This window comes from Triturus cristatus, chromosome 5_1, assembly GCF_964204655.1.
Source record: "Triturus cristatus chromosome 5_1, aTriCri1.1, whole genome shotgun sequence".
In the NCBI taxonomy this organism is placed as follows: Eukaryota; Metazoa; Chordata; class Amphibia; order Caudata; family Salamandridae; genus Triturus; species Triturus cristatus.
Window position 1 is genome coordinate 316271073 of NC_140587.1, and position 22350 is coordinate 316293422.

A 22350-nucleotide genomic window follows, 5' to 3' on the forward strand; every position below is an offset into this window, starting at 1 on the left:
ATATGGCATTTGAAAAAAATTTGGAATTAAGCTGTCTTTGAAGTGGAAAAAGCGAAAGAAGTTTGGAACAATCAATAAAAAGAATGATTAAACGTGAACATTGGATGAGTTTTGGTTTATTGCATGCACGAGGCTGTGCAACTGACTGGCACGCAAGACACGTACCACATGAATTGATAATCTTTCACCCGTGGCATCTGGGGCAGACCACGGTATCAGTCAGCACGCCATAACACAGCAAGTAGCAGTGTGAAGGAGAATACAAGGAGGTATGCATTCTATCACATTGTTTTTGACCCTAGTGGTCATGCCATCCTGGGACTGCTGACACTGCCAGGGAACCGCCGATCCCTGGAGCTGGAGTGGCAGTCCAGAGTCATCCATATGCTTGGCGGGTCTGCCGTGGTCTCACCAAGCGTATTAGGAGTTTCCTCTCCGCCAGGGTTACATGGCGGTTCCTCCTCTATTAAAGACCTAATAGAGAGGAAGCGAAGGGGGTCCTACAGGGCCCCCTTGTGACTCATACCCTGTGAATGCACACAGTGGGGCACAACATGTGCACCCCCTGTGTGCCTGCACAGACGTTCCAGCATGGACTTTTCAGTTCATGCCGTGCTGGAACCGTTTCTGACGTTCCCATGGCAGTGCCTATTTTATATGCACTGCCATGGGAACACCAAAAGAATAGCCCGCCAATGACTAAAAAAGTAATTATATGGCGAGCGGTTCTCATGCAGGCTTGGCCACACGGTCAAAGTTGTAATCAGCCCCTTAGTGTTCAAGAACATACACGTGTCAGGTAAAACGTCTTATCCTCTAAATTCAAAAACCTACTGGGCTTACTTTTTTCAGACCATGATGAAAAGGCCCCATAACAATCTTAGTAAAGGGAAGTAATCCATAAAAAAAATAATATTCACATTTGTCTGTAGGCAGGCTCAGGTCACAAATCTTGAGAACAAACAGTATGACCTTCAATAAATATACTTTCAGAAGTAAACTGAAAAAAATAACATAAATTATTTTGAATTACAGGCAGTTCTTTTCTTGAACATCCCATTCATTAAGGTGCATAACAAACCTCTCTCCTGGAAAGTCTGGAGAGATGGTAGTGTAAGTTACGTCCGAAGAAAACAAGGTCCTTTCAAGAATATGAGACAGTTATAGTTTCTCACAAAATGAGCTTGGCAACTATTTTAATCTTTGCACATACCATTGTAGCATCCTCCCCAGCCCAGGTAATCGCCAATGACTACGCCACACACAGAGTTTAGCATAATATGTCTTTATTATTCTGTGTGTAACCGCGAACTCGACAATCTAAACCTGCCTTCTCTACGCTATGCTCTAACGCTTATGTCACAGTTCTACAGAGTCCATCTGGAACCACAAGGGTTCCGTTATTGCTCACTCACACAACACTACATCTCCGCATGTGTTAAATAATTTTTTTAACGTTTTTGCAAATATATAAACAATAACAGCTCTTTAATGAGTCTTCATGGTGCTTTGACAACACATCCCAAACCGTGTCTTCGAAAAACTGGGGACAGGCAGTAGAAGTGTCCATGATCTGCGCAGGTGATGTATGAACACAGACTCTGTCTCTGAGAGCTCTTTTTATGGCCACAATTCCACGATATCCTTCATGGGCCACTTAAATTATCTGTTATCGCAGACTCTACAGAATAACAATTCTTGAACCTCTTAGGATAATACCTTCCTGAGTAATGGACAGCTCATCTTTGACATTTTTAAACTTCAGGTATTCACGGTCACTGGTAAGCGGTCGAGGGTGCTGGTGTCAAGACCGATGTGTAATAATGCCTTTTAGTTTTAACATGTCACTTTCTTGACTTATGGCAGTGACGATTTGCTCCACCAAAATGGCAGCTGGTGTGCTTGATTTCACAATGAAATTTATGTAAGCTTCAGCTGTCTTCAAAGGGTGCCAAGGCACTGTAAAGGCCCTCTTGAGAAGTAGTCAGCAGAGTTTTGACCTTTCCCTGGACGGTGCACGATAGTGTAGTTGTATTCTTGCAATCGCAGACCACAACGTTCAATGTAAGGAGACATCTTTGCCTTTGGATTGTAAAAGATGGTTAACAATGCTTGATGATGGATGGGATAGTTGTATTCCTATGTCGAACACTTACTGTTGATGATAATGCACGTACACTGTACGATGACTTCAATGTACTACCATATTGTGTATTACTGCAAAATCCCGTAATTGATGGGTTGAAAACTAGAAAAATCTAATAACATATGTTTTAAAAAAACAAAACAATGCTTGATGATCTGTCACAAGCGTGAAGGGCTTTCCATACAAGAATATGAGAAAATACTCACAAGCTCACACCATTGCTAAGCCTTTGTTTTCAGGTTGTGAATAAGCACGTTCAACAACCTCGGTATGAAGGTTTGGGTCAAAGTATGCCATTTCAGTAGCATTATCAATAGCTTTTTGATTTTCTGGAAGCTTTTCTCGCATTCATGTGACCAATGAAATTAAACATTCCTTTTTTGTCAAGTCTCTTAATGGCACACTGACAGTGACAGAGTCTCATATATATCTTCAACAGTATGCCAGGAAATTAATGTAACATTGTGGGAGACTAGCAGTTGACAACGCTTGCACCGTAGCAGGATCTGGTGCCATACCGCCATTAGAAAAAATATGGCCAGAGAATATTTACTTTGTCTTATGGAACTCACATTTCTCAGCATTCAATGTCAAACCTGCATCAGCAAGCAAAAGACACACTTGCGTGAGAGCTTTATCATGCTTATTTTGTGTAGCTCTGAAAACCAACATGGGATCACTATAATTGAAAGCATTCATGACAGACTGCAGGATACGTCAAATGACATCTTGAAGTTGCAGCTGATGACACACTGAAACATAGTCTTGTGCAACGGAACAGACCGATATGTGTAGAATAGGTTGTAATGTACCTACAATTCTCCTCAAGTTCCAACTTATGAGATCTTTGATTCAAATCAAGGCGTGAGAATATCTTTACACCATTCAATTGGGTCATCAAGTCAGCAATGTGCGGACCGGGATGTTGTTCTCTTTCAATTGCCTTGTTCAATTGACGTATATACATGCATGTCAGGGACTGTCCGGGACTATGTCAGGAACACAGTCAGGGACTTGGGCAAGGACTGGGAACGGGGTAGAAAACAGAGAGGAGTACAGCGCTGCCCAGGATCACATCGGAAGTCAGAGGAGGAAAAGGGATCCAAAGGGGAAGCCTGTACAAGTGAACAAGATGGCTAAGACTCAGAAAGGAAGGGCACTCACGAGGCAATTTAGCATTCAGACTAACTACACCCAGGACGGGCGTGCAAGACATATATATAATACAACATTAACAATAAAGGGGAGTGTGGGGTAAAGCACTCTGGAGCTCCACACAGTAAGACTCAAGCTCAGTAAGTTTCTCACCCACAATTGCTGTTACAGATACTGACTGCAAATACCCTCATATAGGATATGCCTGCAAAGGTAGAGTCTGTGGAGCTTATACCTATGGTGATGGTATAATTGCAACGCAAAGACAATACTCACAGTGAACAAGAAGCACCACCTGGGTAGTCAGCTGTGCCCATGGATCCTGGCGATCAAACAGGAACATGCAAGGCAGTAACAGCAAGGGGGTAGAACTAAACACAAGCACAACAGACAAGGAGCTAGCAAGGAGGAGTGCTTAACATGAAAGGAAGTAAATCACAGGGCACACTTGGCAGAAAGCAGATAACAAACATACAAGGAAAGAGAAGCAAGACAGCAGAATAGAAAGACAGCAAACTAGGAACTGGAACCAAGGAAATGGGAAGAAAGACGGGGACTGGAAAAGGATATATTCAGAAGGGGAGGCTACAAGGGTATCAGGAACAGGGAATTACTAAAGCTTCAGGAGTCAAGGTAGCACTGCAGGCAGTGCTAGTTCAGGAACAGGGAATTACAAAGCTTCAGGAGTCAAGGTAGCACTGCAGGCAGTACTGGTTCAAGGAAACAGGAAATAGCTACAGCTCGAGAAATAAGGAGTCAAGAGAGCACTACAAGCAGTGCAAATCAGGAACAAGAAATAGCTGAAGCCCAGGAACAAAGAATAACTATAGCTCAGGAATCAAGGAACAAGGATTAACTATAGCTCAGGAATCAAGGAATATCATAAGCTTAGGGAGCACTGGAAACAAGGATCGGTCTCACCGGTACACAGCTACAATGACCAACCTAGGCCTGAAGGGAGCTGGGGCTTAAAAGAGCTCACATTAATCACATGCATCAGGTGTGAGCAAGCTAGCAGCAGCCAGCCACAGGTGAGCTGAATTCCTCCACCCATCCTTGGCCTGCAGGGGTGGAGATGAAGCAGTGAGCAGGGAATTCTGGGTAATGGAGTTTCAGGCATGAGCAGGATGGCTTCCACAAAACCCGGCATGGATATCAATTCCCAAATAGTGTCCAAATGGCTGGAAGTCAGTATGTACATGAAGGGGAGGGTCTGGAAGCTTGTTGTGACACTGGAAAGTCCCACAGTTAAGCCCCCTGGTGGTGGATATGAAAACACAGGGAGCACGTCGTGACAAACCAGATGCGTACAGCCCCTTGACTGTCCTTTTTGGGTACTACCACTATGGGACAAACACATGGCATTGGACCAGTGGAACACTCAATTATATCATGTTTTAGTAAGGATTCAAGTTCCTTTTCAACAGCTTCCTGTAAATGAAATGCAATTTGTCTGAGTCGTTGAGCAATAGGACGGACGTCCTCATTGACATGTAATTGAACTTTCATAGTCTTCAGTCTTCCCAACTCATGAAATAATGAAGGGAACCAACTTACTATTTAGTGATGAGCATTCATGTTATAGTTCAGTGAGATCAGTTCCATATCAGCAGTTGTGTTGAAGCGGAGTAAATTACGCCGTACAGTGAAGTACTAGAATGGGTGCTTGTACTTTTGTTTTCTTGTGTTTCATTGTTGCTACAAAGGAACCTTGACTCTTTAATGGTGTTGATGCAGCCTATGCATACATTTTAGTTTTCAATGGCATAAGTTGGGGCAATAGAGATATAGTTTATTGTATATCTCCTAAGGCATGACGTTTATCGACGCACCACTGTCGATAACAAAAGGTATTGAGTAACCGCTGATTTTTAGTGTGATTTTCTGACAATTTGTTAATGGCTTTGGTGCTTTGTCAGGTCAACTTTTCTTAGACTGGTATTTTTCTTCACATGCAGCCAGTCCCACATGCACCCGTTTCTCTGAGGTAAACATCAACATTGCATAACCATGTTCTTCACTTTCACTTGATACTGAAGATCTGTGCAACGATGATTTAGGTGACGATTTACTTCGTTTGGTGTCAACTTGCCTCAGCTGCTGTGGTCACTTGGCCCTGTTGGCATGCTTCGAACAACGCTTCAGGAACATTCGGGCAGACATTTTGTCTTCACGCCGAGATGCACTTGCTTTTTCCTTCGCCTTGCAGACCATTACACAATGGTTCTCCTTTCCTCAGCCTTTGCAGATCTGCCCAATTGCTGGAAATTTACCTTCATGTGGAAACTAAAATCCACAACTGAAGCACAACTTCTTTTTCTGTGGAGGCATCATTCTGCGTCCCTTGGTCTTGTGATTTGGCTTGCTTTTCAGGTTCATGACTGACTCACTCTGGGCACCTACAGCCTTCATGTCAGCAGCTTGTCTATCAGAACGCTTTTCAGCTCTGGCAGCCATGAGAACTTGCTCCAGACTCAGAGTTTCTCTCAGCATTCGGCATCTGAATGAATCTAACAAGCATTCGTCAATCACTCTGAGGTATATAGCTTCCTCATCAATAAATTCATTGAACTTACAGACTTTGATGAGCGTACCCAGCCTCTCGACAAATTTGTTGATGGTTTCACTAACCTTCTGTCATTCTTGACTAAAATTGTACCTTTCCTAATCTACATTCAGCATTGGATTGAACTTGAGATTCAATGCTGCTTTGATTTTACTGTGTGTAATATTATCAGCTCGCTGCATTTTCTTTATGACTTCTTTTACACCTTCACCAGCAATATTTTTAAGGTACTTGATAATCTTCTTATTGCCTTCTTTTTCGTCGCCAATATTCAGCTTTTTGGTGGTATCCAATGGCAGTGGTGATTTTCAGAAAAGGCGGTAAATTTGTAACCATTGGTGGAACTTACTGACGTGGAGAGTAGTGTTCCTTCTCACGCTGCTTGGTGATCTTGTTTATGCAAACCATCGCTGAGGCCTTGTGATGTGCTGGCCTCTGGGTCATCTTTGATAATGACAGGAAACATGGCCTCTTTCTCTATTGGAAAAGCAAACTTTCACAATTCTGTTCACCACGCTCAGCTTTCTGATCTTCGGAGACCTCTGGAGTTGTTCTGAGCCCCATTCTGCAGCTTTAATGGTGTGCCACTTTGGGCATGGACGGCTCCGCAAACACAACCCTGGGTGCTTCCTCTGAGTTCACTCGCTCCAGCACTGTGACATGATGACTCTCCTTACTCAGTTCTGGTAAGCAGATGACCATTTCTTATATCTGTATCACTTTGCCTTTAGGCGTACCTTTGTGCTGTCTGACACATAGTTGATCTCTGCCTCGAAGCACTTGTGTTCACAGCGTTACCTTGCAATTTGCTGCTCTTTCAAAACCTGGTTGCATCCGCCTTTAGGGTTATCACTCTGTAAGTTGTATAACTTCAGGTTGCGTGGCAGCATGGCACCTCCCTATATGGCTTTCCCAGCAGGTTCTCGGCCAACAATGGGTAGACTTCTCAGGACACCTTCCGTTATGGTCAAATGCTTCACACAGACTGGAGCTGTGCTATGACCCCACAAATGCCAAACGTTGGTTCCGCGTTCGACTGAGACACACGTGGCATGCAAGAGCAGTTTGCTGGAGCACGGCAAACTCTTTGGGAGCGCACGGTTTATCTTTGGGTTACTTATCTCCTACCTCATCGCCAGGTGTAGCCTATTCCGCAGCCCAGGTACTCGCCAATGACTACGCAACACATGGAGCTTAGTATAACATGTCTTTATTCTTCTGCGTGTAACTGCAAACTAAACATTCTAAACCTGTCTTCACTTTGCTAGGCTCTAACGCTTATGTCACAGTTCTATTGAGTCCATCAGGAGCCACAAGGGTTCCATCTTTGCTAACTCACCCAACACTATAGCCTTCAGAAAAGAGAGGTCGAGAAGTCTCAATTTATTACCACTACTAGCCCATCATTTCTAATGTTTGTTACTTCTATCCCACTATTTCTAATCTTTGTCAGAAATGACGTTGTTAAAACTGTCACAGCAGTAAAATTCAAGTTAAATAATGTATAAATTATAGTAAGTGGTAATGTACACCTTCATCCAAAAAGCGAAAGGAGTTGGGAAGCTGAGCTTAACGGCAACATCTTAGGCATGGAATGGTCAAAAAGAACCAGAGTTAATAGTCAATCGACAGAGTGCAACAAACAATTCTAAAAAAAATATACTAGACAATTTTAAAAAGGAAACAATTGGTAGGGAAGTACCGGACATGTCAAAATCACAGGCAGATTATCTTCACCCATTTATGAATGGTGACGTAGTATCAGAATGATGGAAAGAAATCAATATCAAAATTAATCTGATTTTAAACACAATCTGGCATTATCAGCCAAAGAAATATTTTTTAATGACACAGAAAAATGTTGGGAAAAAAATAATGTGGCTATAATAAGGCCTTACAGTAGCAAAAACAAAATTGTTCTTACAAATTGGAGACTGAGTAACACACTGCATATTAATACTTGGCTCCTGAACAAGGCTATTCTTGCCCAAACAATAAATGTCTGAATTGGCCGTTTTTCATCAAATTTGGAATAGTTACTTGGAGCTTTTTGACTATTGAAGTTCTGTGCTTAGCAATGATTAAATGTTACAATTGTGTCATTGTTGTGACACCAATATAAGTATCGATAAACTTAGTGAAATAAAATGTGGAGATCTGGAAACACAAAACCGAAATGGCGTATGAATGCAGGGGATCTATCTTCACTCCTAATCCTGCAGTTTTTAAAACCTGCAGCCTTCAGAGCTCATTGTTATCTGCCACAGAGGAATTTACAAAGGCCATAATACAGGCAGAAGTACAATGAATGGATGAACTAGAATACACAATATCGTGAACACCTCCCATTGAGACCATGTAGGGACTGGAAAGAAAAATCTATTTAAGAACACTATTCAAGAGGAAAGGCTGTTTTTCGACCACTGTAACAGTGACAAGAAATTATGCTGGCATAACCCCAGTGGTTAAAGAACCACAGAGCTGCATCACTGTGAGACCTAAGATGATGACTTGATTAGGTCTGACATGCTCTATAAATAGAGGGCATTCAAAAGAAGAATATGGTATTTCCTTAGTTAAGTGGATACTGAGAATATTCAGAAGAATTCAAGGAGATGTCAACAGAGATGGTCGAGGCATTTCCAAAGCCTGAGATGAAGACACCAAAGTTGCAGCTTACCAAATAAGCACTGGCAAAGCAATAGGTCTGTGTTGGCAACCAGCTTTTAAGCTTTGCCAATACTTTGTTTTTTCTGGATTTATGCAAAACTTTGTTGCAGGGGAAGCTGCCGGGCCCTCATCAATGTAAAAGAAAAAGTGCAAAATCAAAAATATTTTTAGTTTCAAATAGCATGCATTACTAAAGTAAGTCGTTCCTAGCACTTCTAAGAACTACTTTGTGGGTGGGCGTACTACTTGTGAAAGGGAAGAATGCAGTCATTTATAGTGAAGTTAGCTGGCTGAAGTGGGCTGGCCCTTTGCCCTATGCTCCATGCTGTAGTGGGGAGAAAAAACGTGAATGACACAATAACAGACCAATGAATAAAAAAGTTTGGAAAAAACACTTATACGTGTATCAAATGTATAATTTTTTTTTTTGTGAAAACATTTTATTAACACATACAAAAAACAAAAATGAACCTTTCGTCATTACAGAATATTTCAATGCAGTACCTCTGGTAGCATATTGGCCAGTCCTGACATGCAACAAAAACCAATATTCATACATCCCCCTCCCGCCACATCCACCCCCCGCCTCCCCCCGCCCACACATCCATCCCACATCACATCCATCAAATGTATAATTTTAGTAAAAATCAAAAGGTCTTAGCTGATGCCAGACCTAACAAGTATTTGCAATGCAATAGGTCTCGCATTTACAAGAGTTCCGTAAAGGCGAGACCTATTGTATTGCAAATGCTTGTTATCTTAGAGCATGCTAGCCTTTCACTGCAGGGCATAAACGCTGTTGAATAAATAAAAACTGATCTATTTCACTCTCTGCTTCTGAATGATGAGGGGGAGTCTGAGAAGAGAACAACAAGGGCTCCCAAGGCTTCATTTATAGTGCGTATACTTAAAGCTTTCTTACACCCGATCCTACATAGCGCCAAATACAGACCCCACTGGTTTACATGAGTGTCTCTCTACTCTCACTACAGGGCTCTAAGAAGGGTGTCAGTTAGCACACAATAACTGTCTTTTTTTGGGGGAGTGGGGGTTTTATATAGCACAAACTCGACCCGAAGGTATCGGAGCGCTTTACATGAGCACCAGTCGCTTTACAGACTGACACAATTATTTTGTTCGGCACGGGGAGATGAAGTGATTTGCCCAGAATCACAGGATGTCGAGCGTCCCTCCTCGAACACAGTTAGTAAAGTCTAAGCAGAGACAATGTACACAAAGCAGCAGCTCGCCTGATACAACCCTCGTGTTGACTGTCACAATTCACTCTCAGAGACACATGTCATAGTTTCAGCTCAATGCGCAAGAGTTCAAGGGTCTTCAATAGTTCAAGGTAAATATGTTACAAAGATAAAGGAAGCTCATCCTTTTACGTGGATTGCTGGGGCTCAGAGTCCCCTGTACTGTGCCTGTCCCTGGAAAGAGGTCCCCCCCTTAGCACTCGCATAATGCTGCATTACTGGGTGCAGGGCACAAGTCCTAAAAAAAGAAGTGGGGGGACGCTGATGTCACGACAGGAAGTGACGTCACGAATGGTGGCTTGCCTCATCAGACTCATTGCCTCCCCTCGCTCACCCCTTAGATGCGACTGCATCAGAGAAGCCAGCACGTGAGCAGCGTTCTGAATGAGCTCCGATCTCGCCCCAGAGAGGCCAAAGAGTGAATTTTTGTCTCCATTTGCTCCAGGTATCGAGCTCCCGGTAAAATAAGTGGGGGGACGCCGTCCACCCGCGTGGTACACCGGCTCGAGCCCTGACTGGGTGACTGTGCGGTACCGGCTCCACCACTACATTTCGAGAAAGGCGTGAATAAACATTCATCTCTGCACTGGACAAAACCTCCTTGGCTTGATTCACATGCACTTCTAAAATCTTATACCTCAATTACTTCAGTATCTAAACTTGAAGATTTTTGTAAATGGCACCGAGATGGAGCCTGGCACAGAAGCAGGAAGCCACACTGCCCTTGGCATTTGTAATTCCAGCTTACTGATAGGGCTAAGCGCCTGTCCCTCTTGAAGACAGCATGGCTTGTCAATGCTAGATTCCTGTACGGCCCCTTCAGTCACTATCAGGTTTGAAATCTGCTCTAATGTTTTTTTAATGCTTTCTTTAAGTGGAAGATTTATAAAGTGCAGCGCATCTACTCCGCTACTTTAGCCCGCTCTACAAGTCAAGTTTTATGAATGAACTTCGCATTCGCGATCACCCGCACATGCCACCATCCTGGCATCCATTCTTCCCAGAGTTTGGCGACCCCTAGGAGTACAAGGCACGTGTCGAGGTTAGGAGGCAAGAAGGCACGCCCCCAAAGCTGTAGCCATGCCTCTAGTCCCGCATACGTGGGGGAAGAGGGGCGTGTCTCTCCCCCTGAACCTGGCCTGGAGCCCCCTCAATCACCAGATGGCTGAGCATTGTCAGAGCCGGTCTCCTGGACACTCAGTCACTGAGCCTCTGCTGGACCACAGCCACACGTCACCTCAGAGGCTGAAGGCTGGCCCGGACATATCTTTAAAAGTGTATTCTACTGATCAAATCCAAACCAGAAGGAAAGGAGGCCCCACAGCTTACTGACGCTGAAGTTCTCGTTTGCGAGCGATCCCTTGAAAATAACAGCCAGGCTCGCATTATGAACGCCACGGCCATAGTACTAGAGTGACTATGAAATGGCGAATCATTGATTTCAGACTTCGGGTTCAAGCAAAACATTAAACAAGCTGTCTCCGCGTGCACATCTCCTGTCCATGCAGGCACAGCGAACAGGAGAAAGGGAGGGACAGGAGATGTGCATGCGTGCGAGCGGCATTGAATGAAGCCAGAGAGGAGACACCATGCGCGTGCCCATCGACTGTCCATGCGCGCACATGATTTGTCTCCCTTCCGAACGAAACCGACAACAATAGAGTCTCGCCAAGGCAAAAGCAGCGCATTTCAGAAACCTATCTGCTGCTAAAGTACTCCTGCTGCCTAGAACAAGCATCTGAGGAAGCCGAGTCTTCGCTCACCCGTCTCCCGCCGCCTGACCCTTGTTCCATCTGTGGGTCGGACCGCTGAGCGGAGCGCGGTGCTGCGGCTTGCCAAAACTACATTTCCCAGCATTCCCGGCGACGCTGACCGCGTCAATCGAGCGCCAGGAGGCGCATAAAATTGTTGTCACCCCGGTCGAGTGGGGAACCTTTCAGAAACCTATCTGCTGCTAAAGTACTCCTGCTGCCTAGAACAAGCATCTGAGGAAGCCGAGTCTTCGCTCACCCGTCTCCCGCCGCCTGACCCTTGTTCCATCTGTGGGTCGGACCGCTGAGCGGAGCGCGGTGCTGCGGCTTGCCAAAACTACATTTCCCAGCATTCCCGGCGACGCTGACCGCGTCAATCGAGCGCCAGGAGGCGCATAAAATTGTTGTCATCCCCGTCTCGCGGGACGCGAGCGGGACGCTGGGCAAAGCCCGGGCCAAGGGCGGGCCCGTTTTAGCCCGTTCTAGACTGTGAGAGACTGGACTGGGCCAGCCCTCTTTCCCCTAACCTCAAATTCACCTGTGGTAAGACGATATATATTCATATTCAAAGTGTAATTGACTTATTATATTTACCATCAGGGCATTTCTGCTCAGGTTTGACTGATCATAATGTCGAGACAAAAAACACCTGTCACCCTGGCAAACACAATGGACAATTATTTGGTCCAGGTAGTGGCAAAGATTAATAATGATCGGAGGTCTTCCCTGGGACTTATGGATTCCCCACCTTGTGCCCAAATTAACCAATCAGGGATATTCCAGTCTGCTAGAGATGAAATCACCACCATCGACCCGATTGAGGACCCCTATGATTCTTCCACAATAAATGTATCCACGGCTTCTATTGTTCAACAACTTGATCCCTTTGTTGATCTACTCATCCTAGAAGAGCCAAATAAATCTGACACAATTGTGGAGCTAGATCCAGTGAGCAATACTCCTCCCACTCCTGTCCCTGCACCAAGAGCTAAAAAAGGGATTACTAAGGTACCTCCTAGAAGAGGTGGCCTACGTTCCTGTAAAACTAAATCTGTAACCCCACCAAGAAGAGCAAAGAAAAGGGTGGAAGAAGGGTTAAGGAAAGAAGAAAACGAAAGTGTAGATTGGGAGGATACCTTTTTAAATAAGCTCATGGGAACACTGGAGTCCAAATTATCAGGGTTAATGAAACCTCTTATATCAAAAGTAGACCAATTAGCTAATAAAGTTAATAAATTAGAGACCCTCCTAAGAAAAACCAATGAGGGGGTGGGGGAAATATCAAACCTAATAATAACCAAATTTGAACATATAGAGGCTGCAGGGAAAACACTTGGGGGAATTATAAATACAGGCCTACAAATTCCACCTGACCATATTCATCAAGCCTGCTCTGGACATGGTGAGACTCCTAATACCGTCTCAACATTAGAAACAGTACAACCAGTAGGCAATACTGCCTCTGAGACTCTTAATCCAGAAACTGGCCCAGTTGAATTAATCGTTGAAGCTTCCCCCTTGATTCTAGTACTTGCAAACACACCAACGCTGAAAATAGGGCAGATCGAGTCCTCGGACTCCTTACGAAATAAGGCTTTGCAGTGGCTTAGCAATAACATGCACATATCCCCCTGGGGTAAGGAAAAATTATCTGATGATCTGCTCATAGCAAGAAGGGTCAAGTGGATAGGCACTAAGGCAAAGAAATTTCAAGGGGATTGTGTGGTTTTGAATTTTAAGGGCCCTGAAGTTTTATCTGATGTCCTACGGAACATCTTCCCTCCACAACTTAGAACATCAGAAATAATACCACTGACACTGGATTTCTTCTATAGTAGAAGAGGACTAGTAGCTAAACCTAGCATATTGAGAACAAAGTGGACAGTTGTGGGAAATAGAAGGGCCAGGACTGACCCATTATACGAGTGGGGGTTAAGGTTGGATAACCACTACTCCGCGCTATCTGACCTAAACGAGTGTGATTGACTCGCATGTGCTTTTCCTGTCGCTCCTGAAATCCAGCTGCACCAGGGACATGATAGGACTCTTATTTCTAATGAGCCTGTATTAGATAAATTGACCCAGGTCTCTAAGGCATCCCCCACTCCCTCCCCAGAGGATCTAAGTAGAGTTTGGATGGGGCAAAAAAGAACACTAGAGGTAATTGAGAATCCACCAATATTGAATGGTGACTTAGTGCCAGGTATAGAACTCGAAGATCGAATATACACTTCTGATATTGATCAGATTCAGCACCAACTGGGCATATTGCCATTATCTATTATTTCTTGGAATATAGCTGGCATTACAAACAAGCTAAACATCCCAGATTGGGTCGATTTTATCGACCTTTACGATATAATAATGTTGCAAGAAACTTGGGCGCTCTCCCCAATTTTCCGGCAAGGGTATTTGAACTTTCATGTCCCAGCCATAAGAAACCGAGTGGGTCGACACTCTGGGGGCCTGTTAATTTGGGTACGTCAAACATTGAATTGCTCAGTTAAACAAAGGTCTATACCCTCTAATGATATTATAGCTCTTGACATTAGTTGGCAAAATGGTCAACAACTAGCCCTGTTCAATCTCTATTCCAGGGGAGTTGGTAGGGGTAAACCATCAGAGACCCTAACGACCCTCGAGCACTATATTGAAATGCTACCAGTGCTACCCCATGTAATAATAGGCGGGGATTTTAACACCACCTTCGAACCTTTGGGCGAAGAGGATAGGACCCTGGCCGAAGATGAGGATACCAAGTGGAGAATTCCCCAACTGGATATCCCAGCAATTAGAAAATGGAGCACAGTAGCAATCCAACTGAAGAGTCTTTGTCTATCAAGAGGGCTCAGAGCAGTAAATGGACGGGCATCCTCTGATTTAATGGGGAAAAATACATTCGATAACGGTCGAGCAGCCAGCAGAATAGATTATATACTACTGGACGTAAGGGCTTGGGATAAATTGGTGGATATGGAAGTGAAAGACAAAATAGAAAGTGATCACAATCCACTGTGCCTGACACTCCATCCCTACCATGAAATGTCCGATCTTCCAAGAGGGAACCAAATGGTGACGCAAGATCTTGTAAGCTCAAACAATCTTCGCCACCTGAAGTGGAGTATGCTCTTAGAAGATGTTGTCAATCTAGAGACTCTAAAGGAATTAGTGGTGACCGAGGTATTCAAGATTAAGTGCCATTATGGGAGGACTGATTTTACAGACTACATGATGGCTGCCCACGAGAAACTATTTTTGAAAATTCAAAGTTTCTTTGTCAAAACAGTAGCCTCAAATAAAAAGAAAAAAGTCCAAGAGAGTAAAGGGTGGTATGACAGGAGTTGCAGGATAGCACGAGATAACCTTAGCGTGGAACTGAGAACAGGAAATGCAACAGCAGTAAGGTTGGCGAGAAACCAGTATAGACAGGTCCAAAAACTGGCAAAGAAGCGTTGGGATGAGGAATGTTGGCGCGAACTCAAGGAGGCGTGTGCCACCAAGGATTCTAAGCGCTTCTGGACCACAGTAAAATGGGAAAAGGGTGGCACAGCACTCCATCCTACGAACCATGTTTCGAAAAGCAATTGGGTGGAATACTTCCAACCACAGTATGCTTGTAATCCCGTATTTATCATTGGTTGTCCGCCTCCACAAGTCTTCTACAAATCTCCAATATTTGTTGAAAAGGATGTGAATATTGTACTGGATTGTGTGGCTGGGGGCAAAGCTCCAGGCATGGATGGAATTCCGGCTGATATATTTTTATCGGATCGTAATTCCTGGTGTACCTATTTTGCAATGCTGGCTAATGCGGTGGCAATGGGAGGGAAAGTGCCTGCCTCATGGAAGGGAGCCGAAATTATTCCCATATTCAAGAAAGGTGATAGAACCCTGGCCAAAAATTATAGACCCATTAGTCTGATTGATACAGCACAAAAACTAATGGGCCGATTAGTCCAAAATAAACTGCAGCAATGGATCAACGAAAATAATATCTTGTCATCTTATCAAGCTGGATTTCGCCCTCTAACTAGCAGCGTTGATCAAGTCCTCCACTTTTTAACCATCTACTGGAGAAACGTTACTCTAAAGAAGGGGACATTGTATGCAGTTTTTGTGGACCTAAAAGCCGCTTTCGACTTGGTCCCCAGAGAAAAACTCTGGCAGACCTTGGCGGACGTGGGCTTAAGCCAGGAATTGCTTACGCTCCTTGTTCGTCTCCACGAAAATAATTTTGCAAGAATAAGGTGGGGCAAGCAAGGAGAAGTAACTGATCCCTTTCCGGTAGAACGTGGGGTGAGGCAAGGGTGTGTCCTAGCACCGACTCTCTTCTCAATTTATATAAATGGCATCGTTGAGCATCTAGAGAAGATTGCTAGTGACGCCCCAGTAATCGCAGGCTCTCGTGTACCTGTCCTCATGTTCGCGGATGACACGCTCTTACTTTCCCGCACCCCCAGTGGGCTTCAAAAAGTGGTTGATGCCTTTGGTATATTTTGTGACGAGAGGGGCCTTGAACTGAACACCTCCAAAACAAAATTCATGTGCCTCAACCAGCAGTCCACCTTCAAAGGTGTAATAAAATATAAAGGTACACCCTTAGAAAGGGTGGACTCTTTCTCTTACCTAGGTATCACTCTACAAGGAAAAATGAGTTGGAAACCACACATAACCACAACTTTACTAAAGTTTAGGCAGCTAGCAGGCGCAATTACCCTAAAACACCGCTCCTCGCTGACAAAGCCAGTAAATTGTGTGTTGGAAATATATTCTATGAAAGTACTGGGGGCTTGCTTATATGGCTCTGAATTATGGGGGTTTTCTAATTTGAGAGAACTGGGCCGAGCAGAAAACAGGTTTTTACGAGGGATTGTGATGGTCCCCCAAAGCACACCCACAATCCCACTAAAATTGGATATGGGAAGAAAAGGAATAGAGGACATAGCGAGGCTACGCCCTCTTCTATATTGGAGACGGATTATGGTGACCCCAGAATTAAGCCATTATGCGGCGGCACTGACGGACGTTATTAAATTCGACCGTTTCCATACTATCCCATGGCTAAGGGAGCTCCGGGGACTCCTTATAAAATTGAACTTGAATCATCTATGGGACACCAAAGACGTAACCTGCTTTCCTACGAAGGCAAAGCTGAAAGATCTATATTGGGAAATGGTATATCTTACAATGTTTAGTGACGGCACAAGCACAAGCCTAACATCTCGCTTCTTAGACATAAAAATGTACCCTTCTTGCGAAATTTTTTGGGATATTATTGAAAAACCCTATGATAGAAAACTTTATTTTCAATTTCGCATAGGTACACTCCCGGTGAATGCGTTTAAGAAGCACTGGTCCCCAGCATGGGATGAACATTGCCACCACTGTAATAAACAAATTGAGCACATTTCCCATCTTTTGTTCTGTTGCCCATTGTACTCGTCCCCCAGACGTAAATGGTTAAAACCTGTGTGCTCTAGTTTGGGAACCCGCAGCCAATCCGTAGCCCTAAGGATACTTGAAACAGATTGTTCCATATTGCTTGTGGTTGGGGTAGCAAAATTTCTGGCTTGGTCATGGTTAATTCGTACTCGTTCACTTATGGCAATTGCATCGTAATGAAATTAAGTATATTCCTAATCTTGCACTTTGCCATATGGATTATTGTATTTTATTTATAGAAAAATCTATATTTTAAGAAATCTGATAAATTAAAGTACTTGTATTCTTATTATGTATTTATTCGACATTTCATGTTTAATATGTATTTTTAGAAGTATTTTTTTATATGTAGTATTTATTGTATTAGGGATAGGGGAATGCTTTTATGACAAATGTCGAATAAAGCTTTAAAACCGAAAAGCAGCGCATGCGCTGCATTCGCCAGGCGAGACCTAAAAATAGTTGAGAAAGAAGACGAGAAAAAAAGACAATGAAAAATTAAAAGAATATAAAACAAGATACGAATGTAGGTATTTACACATCACAGACGTAGCTGTGAAGCAACAGTAAGCTGAACAACAAGCAAGAGCCCATGGATACGATTTAACGTTGTTTATAAGGATGCAGGTAAATTCCAGATTCCTTTTGTATAATGTGGTAATGCTTCTAATGCTCTTTGGAGAGTTGTCTCTCCAAACACAACCAATTTTCTCAAGTAGAACACCACTATCACTGAAATCGTTATAGCCTTTGGCAAAAATCAATGTGAATTTCACAAATGGAGGAACTGTGCTGCAAAACGTATCTACTTTAAAATCAACTGCAGTATTTTAATAAGGATATATTTGTAATAAATATGTGAAAGTAGAGGAAAAAGCATAATTGAACTTGCTTCTAGAAAGAAAAGTACAATTACTATTCCAGCAAGCTTAGCAATAGTGCTGCGGGGAATAAACAGGAATAGCTGAATGCATATATTCCAATATTTCAGAACAGGTAAGTGAGAGATTTGAAAAAAAAACTGGGGAAGTTATTTTCCCCATTGACGTCTATGGATACACAGGCAATTTCAGCTAAAATAAAACCGCATTTAGCTTCAAAATTCGGGAGTCTCCCCTTGATTCGGGTCTGTTGGCATGTATGGGTTACCTTTATGATAAGAAGAGAATTAGGAATTATGTACAGTGTGTGTCTAAGATAAGGGATATTAAATAGCATTACTTATAAGAGATATTATACATATTCAGAGAAGTACAGCAGGGAAGTGGCGTAAACTAACAGCATTTAATGGTAACATATGTGCATTAAGGTACAGAAGATTTAGATTGGAGGTGGCAGGTAGGGCTTTAAGAGGGCCGGGTCCTTCCGGTGCTCAGCACCAGCAGTTCTAAAAAGCAGGTGCAGAGACGTGTCCCTTTCGGACCCTCCATTTCTGCCCTTATCCTTAGGGTGAAAAAAAAATCTTAACTCTACAGCAGTGGCACCCTTCACTGCCTTTGAGGTAACTTCAGAGAGACTCATTATAGGTTATTTAAAGTCTCATCATTTCAGCCCTGAACCATTTTCATTATTCTATACAACAAGTTGTAGCTTATTTGTCTTTCACAACTAACAACCATTGGGAAAGCCAATAGCCCTGACCTGTTGCAGGTGTAATGTTACTTGTCAGTCGCGGCCGGCACGGCTCACGGGTGAGAGGGGGTAAGGAAGGGGGGGGGACAGACGAGTGAGGGGTCGCGGGGGGGGGGGGAATTCAAATAATTTTTAAAAATTTCAACTTACCTTTCCCAGGTCCCGCGTCTTCACTGCTCGGTCTGCTCCTGCTTTCTTGCCTCTGGCAGGAACAGGAAGCAGGCAGCCTCCATCCCCTTCCCTTAGCCAATCACAACGCTCCAGTGGAGCATTGTGATTGGTCGGGACGCCGCCCAGCTAGGGGCTGTAGGGGATTGCATATTCTCCATGTAGGCTGCAATGAAGCCTCCATGGAGAAGTGCAGAGCATGCATGACTGGTTTGGGCGGCCCTAGAGGGCCGACCAAACCAGTCATGCGTACTCAGGAGTGGGCAAACCACTCCTGCTCTTCCCCGGCAGCTCCGCCCACCCGCAATGCAGAAAGAAACATACAATAGTAATAACCAAAAGTTATCACCATTTTATGTTTTGGCTCTCTCACACTGTGAGAAAGTAGTGAGGCGACGCTCCTCCGCCCTAGTGGAGGAGCCGCCCCTGTTACTTGTATTATATATCTGTATGCAATGACTGAAGCAGCAAAATACCAGTAGGGCGGCACACTATGCTAAGCACAGATTTTTATCTTGCATATTTTTAAGCCACGCCCTTAATTACATCGGCCACGCCACTTTGAGAGACCCCCTAGTTTTTTCATACTACTTAAAGCCCTGGTGGCAGGTGTGTGGTTAGATTTGACTATTAATTTCTTTGCTTGTCTATCCAGAGGATTCCCTAATTGTGATAAATACATTTTAAACAAAATAGAACTTATGGCTAAATTCACCCCTTCTTGCCCAAAGACTGTAACAGCTGAGCAACATCTGTGTCAATGTAATGCTAAGGCACCCTATGGTTGCAACAGACTGTTTGCTGTATCTATGTGTAGCAAACTGTACAATGTGATTTTGTGTAACATGCAAATAAAAATACGTTTTAAAAAAAAATCACCCCTTCTACATGCTCCTAAAAAACAAGCTGTGAGGGTAAAAATCAGAATGCTAAATTTATACCTCCCGCACCAATCCTTAATTGTGTGGCCCACCACGTGGTTCGGCCACGCCCACCATGTCAGCTCAGTGTATTCGTCCACTTACATCTGCAGGCCTTATCTGGCCCTTTCCCTCTGTTCCCCGGCTGGAAAGGGTGAATGTGTGAAGTGAGGTCTGTACACAGAAGGCTTCCCTACCTTAACTGCTCCCCGGTGATAAGCAGCTCGGCCATGTGCTCCAGCTCGGTCACCTTCTGCATATTGTGCACAACTGCGTCCATCGCTGCCACTCCTGGGCCCAGAGAGCGCCTCTACGAACAACCTGTGAGCAACAACAGAACGACTGGTGAAGAGGGCACGGGGCCGGCTGCCAGCCTGCGCGCGAGCTCATCCCTCTTTTACTGCTGCTTATCAAAGACCCCCCTCCTCCCACCTCGAACTGCTGGAGCGTGCACGAGGCTGTCAGTTTACAGCTGCAGCGATTAATACCTGTGAGATTGCTCCCACATGGCAAATGAGAGTTGTGCTCATGCAGAGCGTGAAATCCCGGTTACCAGCAATGCCCACATACCAAGGATCTGAGCAAAAACAAAACAAATAAGATTGTTTTAGCTGATTTCGTTAAATAAACCTTGCATGACATTTTCCAGCTTCCCACGCTGCCTCTTTGTTTGCAACCGTGCACGCGAGAACAGCACAACCAGCGCGTCTGATGCACCTTGACGCGAAGCCGGGCATAATATTATAAATAGGCGATTCGGCGGGTGGCGTGTTTTACTCACCCTGGTGTTCCTGTCCCGTCTTTTTAATGCCAGCGGGAGACGGACCCGGGCACTCGGGGAGCAGCTCCGTGCACGCGGGGAGAGCCTTGCTGTAATCCTCCCAGTCCCAGGCAGCCGCGCTCCCCCTGCATCAGGCCGCTGGATCACAAAGCAACACACGGCCCCGACTGCAAATTATAAACACGAGGCTGCGCCAAGAAGATAAATAAGGCAGCAGGGGAGCTCAGTCAAGGGCTGCGCTCTTTATCGGGCTGAACTTCGGCACTGAAGGTGGGTCCGCTGGGGGAGTGGACGGGGGCGCTGCGAGTTCATGACCATGCTGCACTTGGCTGACAGCAGAGCCAGCTGCGAGGCGGCGTCTGACAAGCGGACCAGCAGAGAGCCCGGTTAGAAGGCACAGCCTCCTGAAGTGCCCTCTCCGAACCCCGGGCAGCTCGCGCCGGGCGCACAGACAAACGGAGGGCAGCTGGGGCGCGAGCGCCTCACGCTTCCGCCAGCCTCGCGCTGCGCTCCCACTGCTTCACGTGGGGCCCCAGCAGAAATTCGCGAGCTCGCCCAATCCCTCCCAAAGAGCTCGGACTGTTCTGCTTCTACTTTCCCCACTCCCCTCCCCTTCCAACTGTCGGCTCTGGGGGTTAAATAACAGCCGCTGCTTTGAATGCTCAGTGGTCTGCACTGTACTTTTCTTATTTTTAAACGGGACAGAAAGAAGCAAGCGTGCACGCTGCTTGTGTGGAAATTGTTTTTAAAATGTTTCCCAAAACACACCAAGGCTGCGGTCTTCGCTCACAGCTTGTCTATTTAAAGCAACAGTTGAACGTGCCCTGTTTAAAGACCATTAGTTGGAGTCTCGTACTGTCTCCCGTTACATCTGTCAACATTTGTCACTGTTTTGAATAAGAAATGAAAATACATTTTATTCTAGAGGAGTGATCACAACTCTTCGCAGCACAGCTCTGAAACCGGATGCAGGCATCCAGCATTATGGGGCTCCCCGGCAGAATGTGCTAGGAGCATCTGACAGCCCCATTTCTCACGGATATTCATAAGCCTTGTGTTGAAATGGGCCCCTTTGCCCTGCAGGGGTCTGCGCCGCGCCCCTAGCAGCAAGGAAGGAGGCAGTCCTAACTGCGCTGGAGCCTGTGACTGCTGTTTGCCCTCAAAATCGCTTTAATCTGCTGGGAATTAAAAAGAAGCGGTGTGCTCAGTGTGCCATTCCACTGAAACGCAGTGCGTTTTCTATTTACCACTGTAATGACCCACTGCAGTCTCTTCCTTGATAAATACATGCCAACATTTTGAAATTGGCAAGAGGGAGATTTTGAAAACAAAATCGGGGTAATTGGCTTTCCCCATTGACCTACATTTAAGCAGAGGAGATTTTAGGCGGGAGACATCTAAAATAAAGCCATTTGGGACTAAAAAAAAAATCGAAGCCTCCCATCTGAATCAGGTCTGTTGGCACGTATGTTGATACCTAATGGCTTCTTCCAGCGTGAGACGTGTTGTATGTATTTATTGATTAAGGCTCATATCATTGATTGCGGGTACAACACGGAGCATTCACTGCTCCCCTCGTGGCCAGAGCGCACGGAGGTCTCAACCTTCAGTCCTGCATATCGCCCATTAAGGCCTGGATCCATTAATCACTACTGACAATTTGCCCCCTCGGTCCCGGACGGGACACTACCATCCTTCCTCCGCCTCTCATCTGCCGCCCATTCAGGCTTGTAAATACACTACCCCACCGGAAAAATTTGCCCATTCAATCCCTGACGGGACATCATCTCCTCTTGCTGGTTTTCCAGGTTCCATCCCACCCCGCCGCTATCACCCCTCTGGCCCCCCCGCTGCTTCACC

At 44.8% G+C, this 22350-nt stretch overlaps 1 protein-coding gene across 1 annotated transcript in view; it reads right to left on the minus strand.

Annotated features, from left to right (window-relative positions):
* The window catches only part of DEPTOR (DEP domain containing MTOR interacting protein), a 652417-nt gene extending 631342 nt beyond the window's left edge, over positions 1–21075 (minus strand). The window contains exons 1-2 of the mRNA XM_085605045.1: positions 20491–21075; positions 19907–20030 (exon numbers count right to left, since the gene is read on the minus strand). Of these exons, the coding sequence (XP_085461171.1) occupies positions 19907–19989 (83 nt within the window). The 5' untranslated portion in view covers positions 19990–20030; positions 20491–21075. The remainder of the gene's footprint in view (positions 1–19906; positions 20031–20490) is intronic.
* Positions 21076–22350: the final 1275 nt, after the last annotated feature.